The 25,904-nt window shown below is 47.4% G+C and overlaps 1 protein-coding gene across 7 annotated transcripts in view; it reads left to right on the plus strand.

Moving 5' to 3' along the window:
* Positions 1-2,202: 2,202 nt before the first annotated feature.
* The window catches only part of mlip (muscular LMNA-interacting protein), a 41,765-nt gene continuing 18,063 nt past the window's right edge, over positions 2,203-25,904 (plus strand). For 2 of the 7 annotated variants that reach the window (XM_062462976.1, XM_062462978.1), the window contains exons 1-7: positions 2,204-2,402; positions 13,808-13,945; positions 17,655-17,783; positions 20,044-20,193; positions 20,873-22,759; positions 23,261-23,332; positions 24,357-24,428. In XM_062462976.1, the coding sequence (XP_062318960.1) occupies positions 2,331-2,402; positions 13,808-13,945; positions 17,655-17,783; positions 20,044-20,193; positions 20,873-22,759; positions 23,261-23,332; positions 24,357-24,428 (2,520 nt within the window). In that variant the 5' untranslated portion in view covers positions 2,204-2,330. Of the gene's footprint in view, positions 2,403-13,807; positions 13,946-17,654; positions 17,784-20,043; positions 20,194-20,872; positions 22,760-23,260; positions 23,333-24,356; positions 24,429-25,904 lie in introns of all 7 variants that reach the window. The other 5 variants (XM_062462977.1, XM_062462980.1, XM_062462981.1 and 2 more) reach the window with 5 other exon arrangements.

Here is a 25,904-nt window from a genome sequence, read left to right on the forward strand (position 1 = left end):
ACCTGAACTTCATTGCCACAGCCTCAACTTTGTCAATCTGTTCATGAAAATAATTAATTTCAGACTAAACCGTACAACGGAACGTTAAATCCAATTCAACCAACGCAATCGCTACCGAGACGAACACAGCAGTAGTCTAGTACTGTACCGTAGTAGTACAATTTACCGGGGCAGCTTCTCCACACAGGGCTATATCGCATTTTGCGTTGTTACTGACAATGATCGCTACCAGTGAGCTTTTTATGAATGAGCGATTTTCCACTAAATAAATGTCAAGCTTATTTACGTTTTTGGGGGCATATTTTCAGTTAGCAGATGGTACTGTTTGAATCGCGATTCCATCTTCTACTGCCGGTAACGTCGTAGAATAATCTTCAAAGGGGGTTCTTTATTAATGAATGAATGCAATATGAGTAGGCTAAATGCCTGAAAATATCACGAGAAGGGAAAACTTAAAAGGACGTTTAAGTCATAGAGATTAGGTCAATTTTTACACCGGTCTGCCAAATTTATTCGTTTTGATTCAGCTATGAGGCTGCCTCTTGCAGGGGAAATGAGAAGACATCATATTTAATTCTACACTTCACTCGTATTTTCAGTTGTAAATGAGCAGCACAAAAAAAATGCTTTTAAATCTATGTAATCTTTATAAATAATAAGTATGCATTTTAATATAAAATATACAGATATATCAGTTGTAAAAATGTCATTCAAAAACGGACCCCTGTGCAACCGAAGCAAGCAAGCACACCCTACAATTTCCCCAGAAATTGTACCCTCTCTAGTTCTTTTTGCTCCCCTAAGGATCCCTCAATATTTGGACTAGATAGACAACGTTGGTGTCAAAATGTTCGTCTTGATCACGATTGCGTTGCTTCTATTGGTATTTCCGTTGCACAGTTTAGGCTGAAATTAAGGTTTTGTGGCAAAAAGTGCCTTGCGTCAACAAAGGGTACTAAGTGCCTACATCACAACGTCAGCACACGTTAGCAACGGCGCATGGATACAACGTGCATAGATGTGCTGTTGCACAGCGAGTATCGTATCGTGAAGCCTTTTGACTGGCTTGTTGAAATGTCTCCACTCTGTTTGACATGGTTCCCATCCCCAGCATCAACATCCTATATGCTCCCTGTCTGGTCAAACTGTGTCCTGCTGCCATGCCCACTGCCCCGAGGCAGGGCATTTCCCATCACACAGAAGCAAAGCCCCAGACCAACCCTTTTCCATTGCCACAAAGTGATAAATCAGTCCATGAGTTCATGCCTGAAGTCGAGTGACTGGTGGTCGGCCCTTAGCATTCTGTTACCGATGCTGGCCAATCTACCGCTGCTTGGCCGAGAACAGATTTGAGTGTCTGTGAACCTATGTGTATATGTAAGTGTGTGTGTGTGGTGTGTATGTGTGGGGGTTGTGTGTTTCCCAATAGCCCTTCACGTCCTCTGCTGAGGGCTGGACAGCCAGGCTGAGTGTTAGATCGGTACATGATGGTATAACAGCGCAGACTAACTGGCTCTGTGGGGAGTCTCTACTAACACGTACCACAACCTTCACACCTGCCCTGCTCACACACAGGGCATCTACTGGACAGCTGTGCTGGAAACACTCAGCGCTGTCAAACACACACCAGGAGTGGTCTTACGTAAACACACACATACACACCCACACACATTCCCTCTCACACAAACACATGTTGTACACAAACACTCTCTCTCTCACACACACTCTCTCACTAACACATACATACACTCTGTTTCTATTTCTCTCAAACACACTCTCTCTCTCTCTCTCTCTCTCTCTCTCTCTCTCTCTCTCTCTCTCTCTCTCTCTCTCTCTCTCACACACACACACACTCTCTCATTAACACACACTCTCTCTCTTTCTTTATCTCTCTCTCACACACACTCTCTCACTAACACACACACACACACTCTCTCTTTCTCTCACACACACAGACACACACTCCTCTATTCTTCTCTTTTATTTCGATTGAAACAGCAACAAGTACGGATTGGGTTCCCAGGGGCACTAGGCTCTACAGCTGGCAGAGATAAGGAGTTCATTGTCATTATCGGTGCCTAAAAGACTGCTGCCTGCCATATGAGAGCTATTTGTGGCTTTTGTGTGTCTATAAATGGCAATCACTGCAGCTATGCACACACACCCAGACCGACGCACACACAACCACACCAACGCACACACACCCACACCGGTGCACACACACGCATACACACTTACAGCCACAGACGCAGCCCTGGTTATACATGACCAACCCCTGATGAAGGAGCTGAGTAGGGGAGGGTGAAGTGCTCTGCAGAGCCCCAGTGGACATGCCCAGCCCTGGGGGTGCCTCAGCCGAGAGCGACCCCAGCCTGGAGGACTGGAACCAGAGGTTCTGGAAGGTAAGTCGCTTTTAGCTTGCGCTTTATCCGACCTCTGAGGAGTGAATGTGTGTGTGCATGTGATTGAGTGTGTGTGTGCATGTGATTGAGTGTGTGTGTGTATGTGTGTAGGGAGGGGGCCCAAATTGAGAACACAGGAAGCAGCAGCTGCTCAGGTCTCAGAGTGTGCATGTGTGTGTGTGTTTGGGGGTGGGGTGGGGGGGGGGGTTGGAGTGTGTGAGAACGCCGCCAGATCATGTGGGTGCCTGTTCCCCCTGACCTTCAGGAGGATTGATTTGAACTGGTTTTTGTCTCGCTGGTGTCTGACCTAGCCACACCCAGAGGACTTCCAGCTTCTCAACGGTGTGGAGCAGCGGTGTGAGTCATGGGCAGGTCCTGGTGGAGCAGCGGTGTGAGTCATGGGCAGGTCCTGGTGGAGCAGCGGTGTGAGTCATGGGCAGGTCCTGGTGGAGCAGCGGTGTGAGTCATGGGCAGGTCCTGGTGGAGCAGCGGTGTGAGTCATGGGCAGGTCCTGGTGGAGCAGCGGTGTGAGTCATGGGCAGGTCCTGGTGGAGCAGCGGTGTGAGTCATGGGCAGGTCCTGGTGGAGCAGCGGTGTGAGTCATGGGCAGGTCCTGGTGGAGCAGCGGTGTGAGTCATGGGCAGGTCCTGGTGGAGCAGCGGTGTGAGTCATGGGCAGGTCCTGGTGGAGCAGCGGTGTGAGTCATGGGCAGGTCCTGGTGGAGCAGCGGTGTGAGTCATGGGCAGGTCCTGGTGGAGCAGCGGTGTGAGTCATGGGCAGGTCCTGGTGGAGCAGCGGTGTGAGTCATGGGCAGGTCCTGGTGGAGCAGCGGTGTGAGTCATGGGCAGGTCCTGGTGGAGCAGCGGTGTGAGTCATGGGCAGGTCCTGGTGGAGCAGCGGTGTGAGTCATGGGCAGGTCCTGGTGGAGCAGCGGTGTGAGTCATGGGCAGGTCCTGGTGGAGCAGCGGTGTGAGTCATGGGCAGGTCCTGGTGGAGCAGCGGTGTGAGTCATGGGCAGGTCCTGGGCTGCTCCATATCATGCTGGGTGGGATTAAATCTCTTCACAGCGCCTCTGTGTCTTAAACCAGACCATGTCTGATTCAATCAGAAGCTAGCTGCCTTGATGAATAAGACAGGCAAGCCTTCTGTGTTTACTGTGTTTAGTTGATGTGAGATGTAGCTCTGCTTGAGGTGTCACAGCCACAGAAACAATCCAGGCAATAATTCTTGAGCGAAGCTGCTCCGAAACCAGTGGAGAACCAGATTGCGTCATCCAATTAGTAAAGTGTCAGGGTGCATGTGATTGGCAACTGCAAGTAACAGTGCATCTTCTGCCAGCATGTTTCCAACACAAAAACATGATGGACTTATAACGAGCATCTTCACTGTCATGGTTTCTGGACCTGAGCAGTGGACATGTCAGTGTCGGCGTGGGCACCAGACCTGGTGTGCGGAACTGAAGGTGCGACTGTGTCGTAGCGGGGCTTGCTCGTTGAAGAATAAGTCAGGTCCACACTCTCTCCTCCTCTCCAGCAGTCTAACGGCTGCCGGACGCCCCTGTCGCTCCTACAAGCTGCGAGCCGCAGGAGAAACAAGCCTTAACGAAGTCCTGAGAGATTCTCAGAGAGACGGAGCTGGAAGGAGAGCCTGGGAGTGCTGTGGGACTCTCAGTGTGTGTGTGTGAGTGTGTGTGTGTGTGTGAGTGTGTGTGTGTGTGTGTGTGTGTGTGAGAGAGAACAGAGAGACTCCCAGAGCTGTCAGCGACCAGTTAAGCGGACACAGATACAATGTTTGTACCTGTACGTTTCCTTAAAGTACACCCTAGGTGGTGAACAGCAACCTTATGGGCTGAACAGATCGCATTTTCTTATGTGATTTTGTGGGTCTAAAGGAGCGCACGTTTCCTCAGACCTGATGGACAAAAAAACCCTCTCTTACCAGAACCCCCCCCCAGATGGCAGACGCTGTATCTCTGTGATGTGTTGACTTTAGAGGGAGGGGCCGCGATGGGCTGGAACCACACATTCTTTACTCGACCACGCCCTGCTGTTTATGATCTCCCACACAGGAGAGATGAAACATGCTACAGCTGCACACCAAATCACAGGGTTGGCAGTGTATGTGGGTGTGTCTGGGTAGGTGGGTGTGTGTGTGTGGGTAGGTGGGTGTGTGTGTATGGGGTGTGTGTGTGTGGGTAGGTGGGTGTGTGTGTGTATGGGGTGTGTATGTGTGGGTGTGTGTCTGTGTGGAGGTGTGTGTGTGTGAATAGTTTGTTGTATGTTTCTCTGGAGAGCCTTGACAGGCGTCATGGGAGAATGAGGGGAGTGAAGTGAAGAACTGTTTTGATAGCCCACCTCCAAAATCTTCACTCCAACACAACTCAGCAACGTAAAGGCTCTGTGCATTCATTTTAGCGCCAGCCCTGAATGTCAGTAAGTAGGAGGGGTTGGAGGGGTGTGTGTGTGTTTGTGTGTGTGTGTGTGGGGGGTTAACCCAGCGTCCTTGTACGGCTCGCACGTGCCATTGGAACGGCGGGTGTCTCAGTGTACACCCAGTACGATCACCTACTGCGAGGGAACACAGACTTCTGTTGGCAGGGGGCAGACCTGCCGCTAAAACTGCCATATCTCCTTGTTGTGAACAATATAGCCTTCATCAGATTTACGGCGCATGGCAGAATGCATTTGGTGAACCAATTGCACAACAGAAGCAAACATTCAAACACACCGAGAGGTAATAGGATATGGAAGAGCTCCATGATCCCTTCTAAGGGGGCCTGGCTGGCGGGAGACAGATGCCTGCCATAGCTTTTCAGACTATTTATTTATCCGCTGCCGTGGCTACCTTGGAAATGTAGTCCCGGAGGTTACCATGTGGGAACACGCACAGATATAAACAAGCTTTACCAGCCCAAGCTGGTCCCCCCTCACACCCACAATGCTTCCTCTCATTTCACCCCACAAAAGAATTGTGCGAAGAAATGTACGAAGAAAACAATTATCATGAATGACTCGATTTGCTTTGCATATCCAGCGATCAGAGCCCGAAATCAGCCAGTTAGACCAATTAAATGAGTAGTCCTGAGTTTATGAAAGGAAAAGCCAAAACAGCCAAAAGAACTCAAAGCACAATAACAAAAATATATTGCAATGTCTACCCTGAGAAAATGGAAAAATGCATTGCATAATAGTGCAGTCTTTGTGCCAAGTGCTAAACTTGAAGTCCAGTTTGTGAGCGCACAAAGTCATGGCAACAAACTTGCGCAACCCCCTCATTCAAACCCCCGCCCCTCCTGTCAGTCACACAACCACAGCCAGAGGGGCGTTGTGTCTGGTGACGGCTGCAGTGGCTGTCACACGGCTCAACTGACCTCTCCCCTCCTTGGCTGAGAGGGAAAAAACAACAAGCTTGCCTTTCATCCTTGGAGCGTTCCCAGGAAAGACTTCTCACTGTGTGTGAGAGAACACACTTCCTCCGCACCCTGGACACAGATCGCTGCTTCCTTAGCTCTTAGTCAGAGTAATGACATGTGACATCATAGATTGCCACACATACACATTCCTTCGTATGGGAGCATTCATCTGAGGCCGGCCTGACCGATCGTAATCATCAGCCCATCGCCTCTCCACTCTGAGGTAATAAGGAAGCTCTTTCGGGGCTGACGTGAAGCAGAGTAATATGAGGGTAAACTTTGGGGCTTTGGGATCTGCACACTGGACACAGGTGCCATAGTAACACCACGACTCGTCATTCCAGCTAGGGCTAGGCTGCTGGCGAGGCTGGCAAATCAGCAGCTTGGATCCTCAGTCTTATCCAGGCTCTTCCGTCTACATTTACATTTACGTTTATTCATTTAGCAGACGCTTTTATCCAAAGCGACTTCCAAGAGAGAGCTTTACAAAGTGCATAGGTCACTGATCATAACAACAAGATAGCCACAAAAACATTGCGAGTAGCCAAAACATGAAGCACACATTGTGAACAACCAAAGTAAGTGCCAAAGGGAAGAACCATAAGAGCATGTAGTTAAACAAGTTACAATAAAACAACATGAACCGCTATAAGTGCAAGTGTACCTGTGAAAAAACAAAACAAAACAAAAAACAAGCAACAATAGCGTCTAGAAGGCCCCTCGTCATGTTTCACACGCATGAATGTGTAGGACCAAGGGAGCGTCTGTTGACGTGACACTGCTTGTTCACTGAAGTCAAAACACAGGTCGATTTACAGTCACACGGAAGAATTATCTGAATTTGTTCCACACAAAAAAAGAACAAAAAAGAAACGTTGTACTTAATCCCACTTTATCAGTTATCCATGTATGTTTTTATACTTGGTTCCAGTCATAGCATAGCCTCTGATCTTGTCCCCAATTTATCCAGAGAGCCAGATATAAGACAGCTGACAGCAAACATGGAAGTCATAATTGTAGCAATATTCTCCAAAGAATATTCCCACGTGTAGTGCCAGCGGACTAATCAATCCTGTGATTAGTCTAAAGCACCTGCCCTGTATTGACCTCCCCTGATTAGCAGTGTGCTGGTGAACGTTTCGCCTCAACATCAGACCACCAGTTTCATGACCTTCGTCACGGAGGACAGAAGGGCCGTGATTACCCCATGTATCAGAGATAGTACTTGATGAGGGAAAGTGATTAGAGATACTCCTCTTCCTACACGGAGAGGTTCCGCCTGTGGTTGAGCCGGCTTGCGGAGATGGACACAGCCATGGGTGCTCCCTGCAGAACGCACTGTACCATCGGGATTCACACCATATGATTCCAAATGATGGAATGACATATGACACTATAATCAGTATCCATGCCTCTCAGTATCCTCATCACAGATTATAGGGATAATACGTCGACACTATACATCAGTGTTCTATGATATACTGAATTGTCGACACAATAATTCTGCTATAAGGCTCTATATAACGGGAGTCAGGTGGCTGAGCGGTTAGAGAACCGGGCTAGTAATCCGAAGGTCGCTGGTTCGATTCCCGGCCGTGCAAAATGACGTTGTGTCCTTGGGCAAGGCACTTCACCCTACTTGCCTCCGGGGGAATGTCCCTGTACTTACTGTAAGTCGCTCTGGATAAGAGCGTCTGCTAAATGACTAAATGTCAATGTATATAATCAAGAATTTAATTATAAAGCTGTGTATAATCACTAATACTGTTAGAAGGCTGTAAATCATCAATGAGTATACTGTATGTAACACTTAATTATTTCTGTAATGATCTCTATAAAATATATATATAAAATAATAACAACTAAAGAATGGCTGGTATTTCTAGGAACGCTCTAGGGGGAATGATACTGGGCACAAAGATACAGTTTGAACATTTGACATGTATTCACAATTATCAGTATCAGTATGTGGTGTAAGTAGTGGGTGTAGTGTTTTGTAGGGCAATACTCAAGCACTCAAGTTATTGTCCATGAAGAAAAATAAAAGAAGAATAAAGTTATCTGCAGACCTACTACCCGGGTAGTGTAACTAACGTTGGAGATCTCACGTAAAACAAAAAACATGAATGCACAGTCCTATCTGTTTTCTCTCCCAGTCCACGTGCGACAGGAGCAGCATCCACCGGATGACGATAGGACTTCAGTACGATCAAATCCACAGTCAATTTACACTGGGAAAAAACCCCAATCTGCACATAGCAACAGTAACAGTTCGATATTAGTTATCAATTCAACTTATCCAAATATCACAAAATCATCTTCCCTAATTGTATCCCTTCCCATGACAACGCTGCAACATAGCCATGCTACAGCGAGAGAAAACAAAAAGGCCCGACTACAAAATGCGGCCGGTTCTCTCATTTACTGTTGCTAATTCGCATTTTGTTCAACAAAACCACGCTAGTCTAAATCAGTCCCCCCAGGATTTCGCAGGCCTTTTTTGTGATAGTTGCGGGCTAAAATTCCTGATTTCGCGGGAGCTTTTCCAAAAAGTTGGATGAAAGTTGCGGCGTTTTTTAGGTGTTTGTTGCAATGAAGTTGCGGGAGCAAGTGAAAGTTTCGATAAAAAGATGCGAATTTCCCTCTTTTTAATTTTAATTGAGTTATTGGTTGAAAATTAAGTAGCTAATTAACAAACATTCATCAAAGAATAAAACCATTGACAAATGGTCCCCTAAATAACCTTATCAAAATGCCAATTTCATCATATCCAATTTTTAATCCTTATCCAACCAGGATTTACATTCGCATTGAAGGGAGGAATCTCCCTTTTTTTAATAAACAAGATTGCAATCTCTATCTGTCTGCAATACCGCTCTCGGCCTCTACGCAACTCGGCGCTCTCACGCTTGCCAGGCATAGACAGAAGAAGAAAGCACACGCAGCGATTGACTGGTTGGGAAACCCTGGATACAGGACTGTTAACTGTGTTTTGTCGCGTGGAAGTCTCTAGAAATCTGACACCTTATTGAACGAAATTAAAAAGAGTGAAAGAGTTCACAGACACCAGAATGAACGCGTTCACAGTATCGTTCATCAGGCAGTAATACAGTAGCCTACGTTCAGTTCATGTTCACCAAAATTATTAGAGTTGAACTTTCGTTCAATGAATGCGTTCAGGCGCAACACTGGATGTAACCCCTACTGGAGAGTTGTGGGAGAAGACGAAGATTGGTCAAAGTTGCGGGAAAATTGCGGTGATTGGTTAAAATTGCAATGTCGCGCTGAATTCGCGGGGAATCGTTGAATTCGCGTGAATTGGTGCGATCGCAACATCGCGAATTCCTGGAGGGTCTGCTAAATGCAAAACATACCCCCCCCCCCCCAAAAAAAAATGTTATTTCTTTACAATAGGTAGTTAGCGTTACTCATTCTAGCAGCACAATATCACCACATGTTATCTGGCATCCACAGGCTGCTAATTGACAAGAAGGCTTCTGGCACGCTGCAGTATTTGGGTGATTTGGAGTTAAACAGGCTAGGACCCTCCCACCACCTCCAGACCACACGCTGAGTGGGAGAAATACAAACGAGGTTGTTGATTGTGCACTTGTTTGTGGTCTGATAGAGTCTTGACTCAAATGGCTGCTAGGTTTTGTAGGGAACATTTGCAGTGGAGCATGTTTAGAAGTACTTTTCTCCTCAGGGTGCCAGCGGTCCTTATTGGCGCCGTTTGAGGGCGATCCGAAACCCCCCGTTTTATTAGAGAGAGAATGTCCCGCAGAGTCGGAGCATTCTGTCTGCAGACTCAACATCTCAGCTCAGATCGGCACAGCGAGAGATCACTAAACACCTTTCAACACTCCAGTTTGCATATTGATTCCTACAATATGAATCCTAACAACAAGAAAGCTACACATGGGATTATATTTTTTGGGGGCTTATAAACCGTTGAATTCATAATAGTCTCTTCCCGTCCTCCCCTTTTGATTGTTGACATACATACAGTACACACACACACTAACACAAAACAACCATACATATATCACACACACGTTAAACACACGCACGCACGCAAACACACACACATCGAGAGTGAGAGCTCTGATGTCTGTATCAGTTTACAGTCTCTCTCACAGCACACAACATGCGTGTGCATGTCACTGGCGGGCCAGAGATGTCCATCTCCCTCTAACTTCATTAGATGATGTCATGCCTCCTCCTAGCAGCTGGCCGGCTCGCTCTGCTCCACAGGCGAGGGGAAGCACGGTGTGACCCTGTTAACCAGAGGCCTGTTCCTTATAGCGAGTTTACCAAATAAGCCAGGCTCATGTCCGTTGGTCGGACTCATTTTCGGATTCGGTTCCATAAAGCCAGATTCATGTGTAGTTCGAACTCAGTTACTATGGTAACTTATGCTGCGAAACTAACCTGGGGCAGGCTAGCTGCGTTCATTGAACGCGTTCATTGAACACGTTCATTTTTATGAGAACGATGAACTGAACGCAACTTAATGACAAATAGTGGTGAACACGTTCATATTATTTGAGGTCTAACTTAAACGTTACGGAATGTTTTCCTTCTCCTGAGGAGAGACGCTGTCTAAATCAAATGCTTGCACAATGTCGTTGCTCAGTGCCTAACCTAAACCAACTAACTCGACTTTGCACTACGTTACCCATGATTCATCGCACACATGTAGACCAAACAAATGTAGCCGAGTGTTTTAGACATTAGCTGAATTAACATCCGGGTTGTAAAACAAGGACACAGGACCATCAATGCCTGGACCAAGACGGCACCGCACATCTCCCTTTGTTCTTCTCTCACTCTCTCAACCTTCAGAACCACAATTCCCCCTGTCACAATAAAAGCCCACAAGAAAATACCTTACATACCTCCCCTCCTCCGAAAAGAAACGTCCCCGTTTCCAAAGGACAGACAGACAAACACGGCACAAAACCCAGAAACATATGCAACAGCGTGCTGAGAAATTCTGTTTTTAACAGAACCAGACACACAAGGCCACCCCAATGCACACAAAGGACAACCCACGCTCCCCCGAACACACCAGAGATCACCGACACAACAAACAAAGAGCAGGAAGCCCACAGAAAGAAAACACACACACTCCCCCAAATATACCAGATTGACTGATACATGTATCGAAGAGCAGGCGGCCAACAAACAGAAAAAAAACCTCCACACTCGCCCAAATATACCAGAATGACGGATACATGTATCAGAGAATACATGAGGATAAATGAAATGGACAAATTAATCACAAGTTCTGGTGATCGCCGGTGAGGCAGACGTCTTGTAGGCGAAGCAGACGCCTCAGTTGAGGAGGCAGGAACGGGACAGGCGCCCGGTCACCGACAGGGGCAGGTACACCAAACCCAGGGCCGACGCGTGGAGGCTCGAGGCGTTCCCATGCGTCGTCGCACCACCGCAGGGCTTCCTCCAGCTTCCCAGTGATCCACGGGAAGAACCTGTACTGCAGCTGGAGGTGGCGCTGCATCTGGGCCCGGTGGGTCCGGTGGAAGAGTTGGAGCTCCGCCCTCGTGGCGAAGGAGATGATGGAGCAGCGCTCGCTGACGCCCTCCGCGTGCTTCTGGCTTTCTGTCGATTTGCGCATCGTGACGTTCCTTCTTATCTTCCTCTTTATCTTGAACTAAAACGAGAAAACTCCCTTCAGGCACAATGAGCGTAATCAACACTTGTGCTACCATAACTGTGAAAAAACTAAACTAGCGCGGAGTTAGCAACGGCTAACGCCAACCGACTGCACCCGACAACGGCCCATCGACGTAGCTAGCAGAGCCACGACAGGCCCCAACGAGAAAAATAAAATGAAAAATCCATCCCATCCCACCACTGTCACCAATGTAGCCAATTGTTTGCGTTTTAGACATTAGCTGAATTAAGATCTGGGTTGTAAAACAAGGACATGGGACCATCAATTAGTGATGTGTCGTTCGTGAACGATTCGTTCATTTTGAACGAATCCTTACAAGGACTCGGGAGTATTGAGTCCTGTCAAAGAGTGATTTGTCCCGCGCATCGGGACTGTTGCATAGGCTCGTCCAAGTAAACAGAAATTATTCGTTCATTTCCCGACTCGGTCTTCGGGTACAAGTCTTTGGATCATTTTTCACGTGACCTGCATAGGCTCTGTACTGGTAGCTAGAGGAAACAAACGATTCGTTCATTTCCCGACTCGGTCTTTCTACGAGTCTTTGGATCATTTTTCACGTGACCTGCATAGTCTCTGTACTGGTAGCTAGAGGAAACAACGATTCGTTCATTTCCCGACTCGGTCTTTCTACGAGTCTTTGGATCATTTTTTACGTGACCTGCATAGGCTCTGTACTGGAGGAAACAAACGATTCGTTCATTTCCCAACTCGGTCTTTCTACGAGTCTTTGGATCCTTTTTTCACGTGACCCGCATTGTATTTTTTAGTAGAGGAAACAGTTTCCTCATTCCCTTTCGCATGGCCGCTGTTTTAGTAAGACGTGAATGATATTCGCTCAAGTCATCATACTGACTGGTTTTGTTATTTTCACTTTACATTTTACACTTACAGTTTAGTGCAGTGTAATTGTTTGCCGTGATAATTAAATGCTAGTGTGATAATAAATGACCAAATCATACAAACTGTCATGATACATTATTTTAATGCAGGAATTTCTTTTAAAATAGTATCTGCTGGTGCACATGTCATGCACTAACCTACATGAGAATATGATACGTGTTTGCAGTGGACGGATAGCCCCCCCCCCCCCCCCCCCCCCGTTGAAATGAACGAATGACTCTAAAAAAGATTCGTTCATTTTACTGAACGAGATTCAAAGAACCGAATCAGTAAAATGATCCGAACTTCCCATCACTACCATAAATGCCTGGACCAAGACGGCACCGCACGTCTCCCTTTGTTCTTCTCTCACTCTCTCAACCTTCAGAACCACAACCCCCCCTGTCACAATAAAAGCCCATAAGAAAATACCTTACACAATTAACGTATTCCAAGAAAACAGCTCTCGGTCTCATAAGAATGGCAAGTGAAAGCAGAGACGCAGACTCAGCGACTACATCTGATGCCCCTTTCTTATTTTTTGCACACAGTCTGATAAAGATTCCGACAGTAAAAATCTCACCTTTCTGTGCAAATTGTGTCTTCCTGCGCCGAAAAAGCAAGTCCGGACGTCAGCCTCATCTGCATCTAATTTCAAACGGCGTGTGAAGCTGAAGCACCCGGCCACCCTAAAAAGTTATCTCCAAGTATTTGAAATGTTTTTCCTCTGTCCACACATTTATTTTATAAATGATAGAATTTAAGGTCTAGCCTAATATTTGGTTTCATAGCAAGGCATAGCACTATGAATTGTTGTGCCTTATGTTTGCATGGAATGAATAAATAAATAGGCAAAATTAGAAATAATAATAAAAAATAAAAAAAACATTCATTTGGGGAATTGATACATATGACGTAGCCTACAGTTTAAGGCAGTTTAAGAAGTGGTGATGGATAAAGTTTTCTTTAAAAAACATGTTCAATCTTTCATTCTCACTTTCCATCTTAAAACTATGAAATTAACTGAACTATGAACTAGTTCAGAATTTAAATGGTGAACTATGAACGTGAACTATTCATGTTTACTTGTATGAACTGAACTTGGAACTAGTTCATGAGAGGTATGAACTTGCACAACGCTTGATGTTTAGGAGCAGGGTAACGTGAAATAAATGTCAGTCACACAATCTGATTATTCCCACAGACAAGCACAGCCAAAGCAACGGAATGAATGTGAGCGCACTTGGGATTTTTTATATAAACTGTCTGACTGCACAAAGCAGGTCTTTATCATGGGCGCTGAGAAATGGAAAAAGCCCAGTCTGCATGTGATCCTCAGTGGTAGGTCCAACAATCCCAGAGTTGTGTAACTCCTGAAGTGTGAACAGGGCCGGCCTCTTGTCCTCCGCCTCCTAGAAAACAGTGAATGGCGCTTCTGTTCTGACGCATTCCATGAAGAGCACAACATCTGGGAACGTCATCAGGAAAACCAAGGGCATCGTTCCCCCGTTTCCTGAGCAGTTCCTCCACCAGGGCCGCGTCTGCAAGCTCAAGGTAAAACCGCATCACAAAACCAGGGGATCTGCTTGGATGGGGATTGGAGAGAGGGTTGGGGTGGGGGTGGGGGGGAGGCGTGAAATATCTCAAATAGAAATGTCAAAAAGTTGTTTTGATGCATGAGATGATTTAATTAGAGGAACAGGACTCATTAGCATTGTGGGTGGAAGGAGACTTAGAAGTGCTGTGATAAAGCATGCAGCTTGAAGAGTAAATCTTGATGCACTGTGGCTTTTATGTCAAGCAGGCGTTTTCCAGAAGCTACTTGTTAAGACTTGGAAACGATAAGGTGCTTTCATATTTATTATATTCTTCTTCACTTTCAACCATTCTGATTGTATGCCTTTGAAAGTTAGCTGTATAGTAATATGGAGAAATATAGAGGATGTTTTTATTTTCTATTTATTTTACTCGAGGCATACACTTTCAAAAACCCATTGATAATAATAATAAGACTTTATTTATATAGCACATTTCATACAAGAATTGCAGCTCAAGGTGCTTTACATAAAATCAATAAAAACAATAATACAAGTGATAAAAGTAATAAAACCCTTCTGAACACAGGCTGCAGTCTTTGCGGGAATAATGCTCACAGCATTATCTGTTCGTTATCTGTACCTTCTCTGTTGAGAATTACTGTGTAAAATCAACTTAGTCTCCTCCTCCTTGCTGTAAAATCAACTTAGTCTCCTCCTCCTTGCTGTAATTATTTGTCACACCAGCACCAGTGAGCCTTAACAAGTGGTTGTGCTTTAGTATCTACTTTGCATAGAAACCATCCAGATTTTCCATGGCAGTAATGGCTGAGGGTTTGTGAATTAAAAGGCCTAATCCCTTTTTAATCTCCTTCTATCCTGCTTCATTGCTCTCCAACGCCCAGCGTTGGTGGACATACTTGGGTGGGTAGTGTCTCCCAGCCCTGTCACACTGAGCTGGAGGTGGGCTGTCTCACAGCGACACCGCACCATGCACCCAGACGCTGCTTCACGCAGAACTGAGGCTGTACGAGCATCTGTATCTGAGAGCGTTGAGGTTGTTGTGATTTTTTAGTTGATGATAATCTGTGTGTTTTTGAGGACTCTTATATCGAGCACTGTCTGAGTGTGTGATGGGGCAAAGAGAGAGAGAGGGAGGTAGAGAGAGGTAGAGAGAGAGAGAGAGAGGTTAAGAGAGGTAGAGAGAGAGAGGTAGAGAGAAGTAGAGAAAGAAAGGTAGAGAGATGGAGAGAGGAAGAGAGAGAGCCAGACAGCCAGAGAGACCGTATTAGAGCTTCGGTCTTCTCCATCCATGTGCCGCTCTCAACACCAGTGGTTCTGATGGTCTGTGTCTGATTGTACTTGTGATGTTGAAAATTGGATGGAAATGTAGTAGTATAGCACAAAACAACTTTACAATCTCTCTCTCTCTCTCTCTCTCTCTCTCTCTCTCTCTCTCTCTCTCTCTCTCTCTCTCTCTCTCTCTCTCTCTCTCTCTCTCTCTCTCTCTCTCTCTCTCTCTCTCACACTCACTCACTCTCTCTGTGTCTCGCTGGATGTTCTGGTATCGAAACAATGTACTGTATGGAAAAGATGATTACTGTAAGATGCAAAAATTCATGCAAAGGTATGCCTTTTGCATTATACCTTCCAATATCCGTATCCACACTGAACACAGCCTCTCCTCCCTGGGTAGTAAGGTCAGCCTGTGATGGCCTGTTTCAACAGCCAGCCTGCGTCTCTCTGTTTCTGTTCTGTGATTTGGTTTTGGCAGGAGGGTGAAGAGAACCTCCCAACTAGCTGGCTGAGGACACCTTTATCTGTGTTCCCCAGGGCAGCGCAGGGCGTGGTGTGGTGGTGAAAGACAGTCACTTTTTGAATGATGATAACATGTTATTACTCTTCTTCGAATGTTAACTAGAAGTGGGAATTGTCCAAATTCAGCTGTGGATGAATTATTGGTAGTTTTCCACTGGAGTCTGAGGATACTTGTGCAGAGATCTGTGTGAAGTTTTGATGGTTTTTATCCCATTTGTCAAACTCTTGCTATCTTGGTGGACCCCACACTTCACTACCACACAGTGTAAATATGTTTTATTGTTGATTTGATTATTTTCAACAATGATCTAATTGGATTATTTAAATGAATATATTGTTGTATAGTATACAATGCTCTTCTGGTTTTGTCCTGAAGCTCATTTACAGCCATGTTCAAATGGCCTGTAGACCCAAACATGTAGGTATGTGTGTTCAATGTCAGTGGAGCCCAGTAAGAAAGTGGATGTATTTGCTTGGATCTGAGGGCCCAGGTCTGGGACAGTTACTCGCTTGATCCAGGTGTTCTTGTGGTTCTTATTTAATTTTAAAAAGAAATACCCAGGTTGTCAAAAAAAAAGGCTTTGATTTCTGAAGGACTTCAGAATGAAACCTGGGGCCCTTTGATTGATCTAACATAGTCCCTCCCTCCCTCCTTCCCTCTCAGCTGGAGTGCTTTGTCAGATATAGACTGACCAAACACCTGACCTGCCAGGGCTTGTTAGGGAGTTAAACCTTTTTGCTCTCTCTCTCTCTCTCTCTCTCTCTCTCTCTCTCTCTCTCTCTCTCTCTCTCTCTCTCTCTCTCTCTCTCTCTCTCTCTCTCTCTCTCTCTCTCTCTCTCTCTCTCTCTCTCTCTCTCTCTCTCTCTCTCTCTGCCCTCCCTCCCTCTCTCTCTCAGTTCAGTTCAGAATGCTTTATTGGCATGACAGTTCGGGTTGAGCAGTATTGCCAAAGCAGTCCATATTGAATGGACATTTTAACATATATATCATAACATTTTACAAGGAGTCTAAAAAATAACGATAACATAGTAAGTTGACTGTAGAAAAGTTACAGATAAATGCATGTTATAGTAAGATATAGAAAGGTTTTAACAGTCATACAAGGTTGATTCACTGTCCCTCAGGTTGTGACATTTAGATACATATCTAGCGGCAAGGCTTGCAGTAGGCCCTTCGCCCAGAGATATCCTTAATTTCTCATTTATGTCCAGTTCTGTGTAGTTTACAATTAACTGGTTACATTTTTCCAGATATTGATCTCTTATACTTTCATACTTGTAACACTTAAGTAGGAAATGTTTTTCTGTTTCAATTTCCCCTGATGTACAGTGCCCACAGATTCTGTATTCTTTAGGTAACAATGTTTTTCTATGTCTTCCTTTTTCGATTGCAAGGGTGTGGTCACTCATTCTGTATTTTGTGAGCAGCTGTCTTTGCTTTATGTCCTTGACAATATATAGGTATTCAGCCATTTCATATTTTCTATTTAGGCCCTGATAGCAATCTAATTTGTTTTGTGTCTTGGTTTCTTTTTCCCAGTGTTCTAGGTAGGAGTTTTAGTTTTCTGTTGTGATTAGTTTTATTCTGTTTGGTGTTAGTAAAGGGGAAGGAGGTGTGCCGGGCGGTACCTGGTTTGTTAGTCTCATAACCAGCTGGCACAGGGGGCTCCTCTCAGGGTTCCCTCCAATGCCACATTGGAGGAGTCTGTAGTAGAGTAACCCTCTCTCTCTCTCTCTCTCTCTCTCTCTCTCTCTCTCTTCTCTTTCTCTCTCTCTCTGTCTCTGTCTGTCTGTCTGTCTCTCTCTCTCTCTGTCTCTCTCTCTCTCTCTCTCTCTCTCTCTCTCTCTCCTCTCTCTCTCTCTCTCTCTCTCTCTCTCTCTCTCTCTCTCTGTCTCTCTCTCTACTCCAGGCTATCCAGGGAGAGTCTTCCTCACAGCTCCGCCAGTTCACATGTGTGCCTGTGGAGTGGAGATTACCAATTAAAAACTTTGTTGTGTGGAAGCAGGGAAGAGGACATCTTACAAGACAGGCTGATGAGGTACACTAGCTGCAACTGTTCTGCCTGCGTCTCTGAACATCTTCCTCGTCGGCAGTAATACAAAGTTCCCCCCTGCCCAGAGCTAACTCAGCAACTAAACTCCAGCCTTCTCCAACTTCCTTCTCCAACACCTTCTCATTTTCTACCTCCCAATCCTACCTGCTGGATTTTAAAGGCAATTATAAAGTGTTCACCCTCCCAGACACCCAGTCCGCACTTGAATCGAGTCTTTGGTAATGTGTGAACTTGCTCTCTTAATTGAGCTAATATTTCACAGCGATCTGGCACCTGTGAAGTCCTGTGCTGTGCAATTACGTATTCCCAGCTGGAGACTGCTAGATTGGTTTAATTCAGGCATCCATAAAGCCATGCCAGTGATCCTCACCAGAGAGAAGACCAACTGGCCTTCTTAACAAAGACACTGACAGCACGTTGCCCCTCTGGTCGACAGTTACAGTTTTTCTCGATTGCTAACACACAAAAATGGTATGTGTAAGCCATCCCCACAAAACCATTTTGCCAAATCCCAGCAGAAAGACCATGTACCCCAATCTTTAAACACAATGTACCCCTTTTGACACATTTCTCAGGTTCATTCACACTTCTTTGCAAAAGTCTAAACACACCTCTTACTTTAAGACACAATTATCACCATTATGTCATTCAGAAAACACTGCCATTTGATAAGTAAACCCAAAACAGCGCAATTCAAACACCCTTACCAACCAATTATCCATGTGTAAGCACTAACAAGCAAATATACTCAACAAGCAATCAGGGGTTTGGAATGAATACAAAGGTAAGCTCATCTGTACTTTGAAATCATGGATGAAAATATCAGAAGAAAAGGAAGAATTGTCCAAATGAGAGGTGGACAAGGGAGAGGAAGAGGCAGAGGGAGAGGAAGAAGAACAACAATCTCAAATGAGATCCATGCCACACTATGACAGAAATCCCTATGATGATTTGTTTATTTCCTTGTTTTCTTAGCCTTTGTTCCCCAAATTACAATTTACAGCAATACATTTGTGTTGTTGACTAACAGTACTACTATTTGTATACTGTGACTACTACAGTAACAAGAGCTCAAAATGCAATTGCTGTATCATAGAAAATAAACAGCCTGTAAGAAGGACAATTGCAGTAATTGTGAGTTTTATGATTTACATCATGTCAAACTCATGAGGTGGAACATATCTAAAATTCAGGGACACGTTATAGTCAATGGTTCTTGAAAACCTTTTTATAATAGTGTTTTCAATTCCTCCCAGCAGTGTGTAAAGGGTATTCAGAAGGTTTAATTTATTTGAGGGCTTTGTGTGTATTTTGAATGCAAAGTTAGGTTTATACGACAGATAATATGGTGGATAATATGACTACAGTGTTTGATTTTGGGTCAAAAGTCAAGGGTTTGGCCAAAACAGTGTAAGTATGAAGATGTGTGTTTAGAGTTTGGAGAAAACACAGTACACATTCAAGAAATGTGTCTTAGCAATTGAGAAAAACTGTAATACCTGTATGGCAGAGTAGGACAGTGCAGATAGGGAAAGACATCCCTCCGTAGGTCATGCAAAAGATTATGCAAACTATTTGATTAATACCAATGTAAAAATCAACTTCACATTAAATGTATTTTTATCTCTGACATTTAACTAAATTGCAGTACTCTTCCAATTTTATTATTCAACCTTGAAGATAACATTTCATGTGTTTATTATGGTAAAAGAAAAGAATCTGTCTGTTTTCTAAACAGTGACAATTATGTGTCAGTAGTTATTTTCACTGTGACACAGGCTGTGTTTGTCCTACCCTGTGTCTACGTGATAGTCAACATACCTCTCGTAACTTCAGTGTCTAACTCTCTTCAGGGACACGTATGGGCACTGCTGCATGCTTCACTCACACCCCTGTGACAGGCATGTGGCTGTGCATGTGATGGGTGCATGTGAGACATGTGTTTCAGTGTGACATCCAGCCAGCCAACCAGCCAGTCAGCCAGCCAGTCAGCCAGCCAGTCAGTCAGCCAGTCAGTCAGTCAGTCAGTCAGCCAGTCAGCCAGTCAGCTAGTCAGCCAGTCACCCAGCCAGGGGAGAGTCACAGACCTGTTCCCTTGCCAGAGTGTGAGCGGGAACCGTCACTCAGGGACTGTCAGGAAGTTAGAGTCAGGGTATCTCCGATTACACTGCCAGCCTGCCTGGCTCCCCCCCCCCCCCTCACGTTCTCCCCCTCTCTCCCCCTCTCTCCCCCTCCCTGGCGTCAGAACCCCGCCACTCTGGCGAGGAAGGAGAGAGAGAGCATAACCGACAGCATGCTGTCTGACGGAGGACTGTACAAGGCGGAGGTGGTGTTCATAGGGGACCCGGAGGTGTCCAGCTCAACAGGCGGGCCCAGACAGGAGCCTCTACCTCAGGTAAGGGTCTGCTCGTCGTCTTCACCTCACCTCTCGTCTCAAAACGTCCTAACCCTGAGCGTGGGGGCTGTTCCAGCCCAGCCATCCTCACGCCCTTCTGTCTGCCGGTCTGCTCTAACCTCCCACTCCTGCCACCCTGTACACCGAGTTGAGACCTCGACACAGCTACGTGCTGCGTATGTGCTGTGGACTTTACAGAACAGGCGGGTCCAGCTGAGAAAATAGCAAAGCTGTCAGTGCAATCACTCTCAACCACTCCGGGTGATTGGCAACCTTAATTGAGTGTGAGGAGATTTGTGAATAGCGCTGTCAGTCACACAGTATCAACTATATCTTAGTAACCATGAATCTAACTTTTTAGGATGCATTTGACTAGGTTGGATAACTTTGTATACTACCTAGAGGGTAATACACTATCTAGGGGGAAGTACACTACTTAGGGCGTTGTACATACCTTAGGGGGATGGAACTGGCCCCTGATATGATATTTACCGCAATCTAAGCTCTTGGTCGAGGGTCTCTATAAACAGTACATGTTCCACAAATAGAACTTAAGTAACTGGATCTAAGAAACCCAGTTGAACACACACGCAAGTTTGAAAGTTTGGTTTCCACAATATGCTGTCATTCAAAAATCGAGTCATGTTTTATTTTTCCAACCTCTCTCCTCTCTCCTCAGTGTAACCCTGCTGATCACATGACCGTTCCCCCGCCCTCTCCCCCAATCAGAGCTCAGCAGGGACACACAGCCCACAATGTTGTCCCTGCTATGGAAACAGCTGTTAGCGAGCGAGGGGGCGTTTCTGCGTGGGGTCCCAGAACCCCAGCCCCGACGGAGGTCAGTCAGGGTCTAAACACAGCCTGTGAGTCAGAGAGAAGCAGCCCCTCCCCAGATCTGTACCCCACCCCGGGCTCGTCCAGGGAGTCCATCCTGTCAGAGGGCTGGGACGGAGACCCCGGCTGGGGCCGGAGTTGGTGGGCCCTGCCCCCCATGTCCCCAGAGCCCTCCTCCCGCTTCTCCCCCTTCTCCCCCAGCCGCACCATCTCTCCCTGCTCCTCCGTCAGGTCTGGAACCTTCTCTCCCACCGTGGTGCGTCTGACGAGACACGCCCTGGCCCCCGGCTCCCGCCTCCTCCACATGCCCCCGCCCTCCGACCCCCCCTGCGGGGACAGCCCCTGCCCCCTCTCCCCACGCGCCCGACACCGCCCCCCCCCCACCCGCCTCTCCCTGCTCACCGCCATCCTCAGGAAGGGTCGCCTGCCCGTGCTGTCCTCCCCCCACCAGAGGCCCTACACCCCCTGCTGGCCCATCAACCCACTCAGCCTGTCCACCTGCAAGGCCTGCTCTGCAGCCTCCAGCCTGGCCTCCATCCATCTGGAGCTCTCCTCCAGGGGCACGCCCCCGACCTCCACTCCCATCCCAGCCCACGGCCACTGTTGTGGGGATGGGAGTGTCGTGGCGCCCCCTGGTGGCAGTCCTCCTCTCACCTCCACAGACAGACACCCAGAAGGACGGAGGCAGGATAGGGGAGGGCTCTATGGGAGGGGCACTCGTTCATCTCCTACTCCAGGCCCGCTATCTCCCCTCCCTCCTGCTCTTCCTCCTGCTCTTCCTCCTTCTCTTCCTCCTTCTCTTCCTCCTCTTCCTCGCCTGCCTTTAACTCCTGACCTCCCCAAGTCTCCACTCTCTCCCTCCTCCTCGTCCTCCAGCCTCAGACCCAGACAGCCTCCTGAGCCGGACTGCTCCCCCCAGACCGCTGTGGCCCAGATATCTTTTCCACATGCGTGCTCACCTGGAACCAGACTTCTGACTCCTGAGAACACACCAATTAACTCACAGCAGGACAGGAATCACCAGAAGCCTGGTCCTCCACTCCACTCCTCCCATCCCAAGCTGTTCTGCTCATCCCCTCAACTAATCAACACTCCAGGAGCCCCTGCATCCCCGGCCTCCCACCTCTCCAGCCTCTCCGGCCCCGGGCCTCACTCCTCGCTCTCCAGGCTGTACCCTGCCTCTCCAATCCCCACTCCTCTTCCCTCTTTCCGCTCCTGTCCAGCTCTGGCTCCCCCCTCCTCCTCCGCCCTCCCACGCCCCCCTCCCCCCTCCTCCTCCGCCCTCCCAGGCCCCCCTCCTCCGGCCTCCTCCCCCCTCCCAGCCCAGCCTCTCTTCTCCGACTCGCACATCATCACTGCTCCTCCCCAGGGGCGAGGCAAACCAACACCTTCCCTGTTGTTCCAGAACGGTCTCTCAGACCGTCCAGAGTGGCGCAAGCCTGACCCTCACAGTCCGACAGCCCCCCCAGCCCACTCCTCCCCCCCCCGGGCCTACAGCCTCTCCCCCTCCCGCTACACCCCCCTCGTGTTCCCTGGCTCTCAGTCTCCCGACCTCCACATCTCCCGGCCCTCGCCCTCAGCCACGCCAGACCGCCTCGCCCTCTCCCCCTCGCCCGCACCCCCCTCCCGCACCCTCACCCTGTCCCCCTCCGCGTCACTGCGCTCCACCCCCTCGCCCCGGCCAGGAAGCGCCCTGTCTGACTGCTCCGACAGGGAGGGTGCAAAGAGAAAGGTAGCTATCCTGCATGCTGGCACGCTGGCAGACCTCTGACTGCATGGCACCCTGCATGCTGCCGTCAAAACACACCAAGAAAAACTAGGTAGTCCATGCTTTCCTGATGGATGCAAAGAATGCGTGATTCTAACAGTCTGGCGCTCGTAACGTTTACGTTGTCTTTCAACCTCCCCCCAGCATTTGATTCTGCACGCTGAACGGCCTTAGCGGGAGACACATGCATTTCAGTCGAGTCACATAAACGTGTTGTTGTTGTGCTGCTTGTTGAGGCCTGATGTGTTGATTGTGTTCTCTGACGTGCTTGTCTTCAGCTTATTTCTGCGAAAGCTCGGATGAACCAAAGCTATTTAAGCAGTTCCAGCACGACAAGGCCCAGTGAAGCTGTGCCAATATGTGTTTATCTAAGAATTACTCCGAAATCCTTTCCATTCCTTAAGAATCATTCTTATTCCTCCCTTCCCTCCCTCATCTCTCTCTCTGTCTCTCTCTAAACTCCAGCCACACAAGATCAAGCTGAGCTACAAAGCCCTCGCTGCGATTCCAACCAACACCCTCCTGTTGGACCAACAGGTGAGCTCTTGCACGGTTCCAGATTTAATCCACGTCATCACGCTTTTCTCACCGACCAGCGGCCAGAATCGTCAGCCAGGAACCCGAGTCCTGGGTGTCTGTAGAGCCTCACGTCTCAGCACAGCAGCTCAGAGCAGCCCAGATCATGCCCTAGCATCTCCTGTTCAGGATCAACACCAAACCCTTCTGTGTACGCCATCTGTAGGCTGGTGAAACGAGAAGCCATCTGGTGGTGTGCGAACGCGGTGTGAATGAGTCCCGTGAGTTTGTGTTGTGGCTCATAAATGGAAGTCAATACTTTGACACGGCATGTCTCCTATGTGAACTGATTTGGATGTGATGAAGGGCTGAGGATGCCGGAGCGTGACCCGGGACAGAAGCAGCACGCTGAGCACGGTTCTTCTTCCCTGCCAGCGACGGACACGTTTGTCTCAACAGTGTCCGACACGTTTAATTGCACCGGGAGCACGGGAACTAATTACACGGCTGGATAATTCACAGATCTCCTCTAAAATAACATTCTCCAACTCTCTCAGGCTCTCTTACAGCTGAATCCCTGCCATTGAATCGAAACTGTGCACACTTTTGCAGCATTCAAATCCATCTAATCTTACAGTGAGGTGATTGTTCGACCCAAGCTTGTTCCTCACGTGGTTTAAAAATGTGATGAAGAACCCTCCCTGTCTGTGTGAGATGTGGACGTCTGTGTCTGTGTGTGATGTGGACGTCTGTGTCTGTGTGTGATGTGGACGTCTGTGTCTGTGTGTGATGTGGACGTCTGTGTCTGTGTGTGATGTGGACGTCTGTGTCTGTGTGTGATGTGGACGTCTGTGTCTGTGTGGGATGTGGACGTCTGTGTCTGTGTGTGATGTGGACGTCTGTGTCTGTGTGTGATGTGGACGTCTGTGTCTGTGTGTGATGTGGACGTCTGTGTCTGTGTGTGATGTGGACGTCTGTGTGTGATGTGGACGTCTGTGTCTGTGTGAGATGTGTACGTCCGTCTGAACATCTGTTTTCCCTCCAGGCCATCGACGACTCCGTGGAGACGCAGGGAGACCACTGGGACAGACTGCCCATCGAGGATACTCATGTTGAGGTAGGATGCAGCAGAAACAGGCCTACCGTCAGGGTTACAGGGTATAGCTTGCTGTCTGTCTGTGAGCTGAGAGAAAGAGCCGTTGAGAGATGTCGGCAGTGAGGTTTGGAGCAGGATGAGGATGTCAGTCGGTAGCAGAGGCACTGGGCCTTCTGATGCTGCAGCCAAGGACAGGACAATCAAGCGGAGCTGGTTCATGAAGGAGGACAAAAGACATAGCGCGTCACTAGCAACGCGTCATATTATGCTGCAGAGTACTCCCTCCTAATAGGGCGGGGTATATAGCGGGGTATACCGGCATATGCATTGCTAGTGGACATAGACATCAGTCAGCCTGCTGCCTCCGCCTCCACGGCCTCCACCCTTGGTTCTGTTTCCTGTCGTAGGGGGAATGCGTCGCTGCTCTCTGCTCGGAGGTCGAGACGGTGTCTCGTTGGGTGCGGCAGGGAGCCGATGCAAGCAGAACCACAATGCCAAATCAAATGTACAATCATGTATTGCATAGTGTGCAATAAAGTAGAAGTAAAGACATACTGAGTCCTCCTGCCTGAACCATGCGGGATCACAGTCCCTCCACTTGGTTTTCACTTGTTGCCACACAGTTTTCACATTTTCTTCTAGTGAGAAAGTTTGGACTGTGTCTCACTAGAGAGAGAGAGAGAGAGAGAGAGAGAGAGAGAGAGAGAGAGAGAGAGAGAGAGAGAGAGAGAGAGAGAGAGAGAGACCGAGAGAGACCGAGAGAGAGAGACCGAGAGAGACAGAGAGAGAGACAGTGTGTTACAGGGTGCCTGTAACTTCATGGTCCATCATCTGTAGCATCACTGATTTACCTTCAGACAGTTGGAGTGTTTTGTGTTTTCCAAAGCTAATAACTCTGTGTGCATAAATACAACACGCCTATCATTGCATGACTTTTCCTAAGCATGCGTCATAAGTATTGTCCTGAGGTCTAGAAGGTACTAAAACAAAACAAGCATGTTTTACCAGTTAGTACACCTTCTACCACGGGCACAATGGCCGCAAAGATGCTACTAATAAAAGTACAAATTGGAATGATTAGCCTCACCTTGGTATTTAGGCTATTTTTAAATGCAGTGCAATCATATGTAACGATCTGGCAGACCACTGCAGAACTTGAAGGGGGAAGTGGATTCCTGACGTGCCCATGTTAAACACTACTTTCTATGACGTTCTCAAATCTTTATTGAAGGAACACAACTCAGGAATATGAGTCTCAAAGTTTTATGAACTAAAAATCACTACACGCTTAACACAGAGCTGCTCCTCTGTAGCAGAGCAGTGTCAAGATTAAGAGATCTGCGCTAAAACCTTGGTAGCGTTAGCCTTAATAAACCTTGGTAGCGTTAGCCTTAATAAACCTTGGTAGCGTTAGCCTTAATAAACCTTGGTAGCGTTAGCCTTAATAAACCTTGGTAGCGTTAGCCTTAATAAACCTTGGTAGCGTTAGCCTTAATA

This window comes from Osmerus eperlanus, chromosome 6, assembly GCF_963692335.1.
Source record: "Osmerus eperlanus chromosome 6, fOsmEpe2.1, whole genome shotgun sequence".
In the NCBI taxonomy this organism is placed as follows: Eukaryota; Metazoa; Chordata; class Actinopteri; order Osmeriformes; family Osmeridae; genus Osmerus; species Osmerus eperlanus.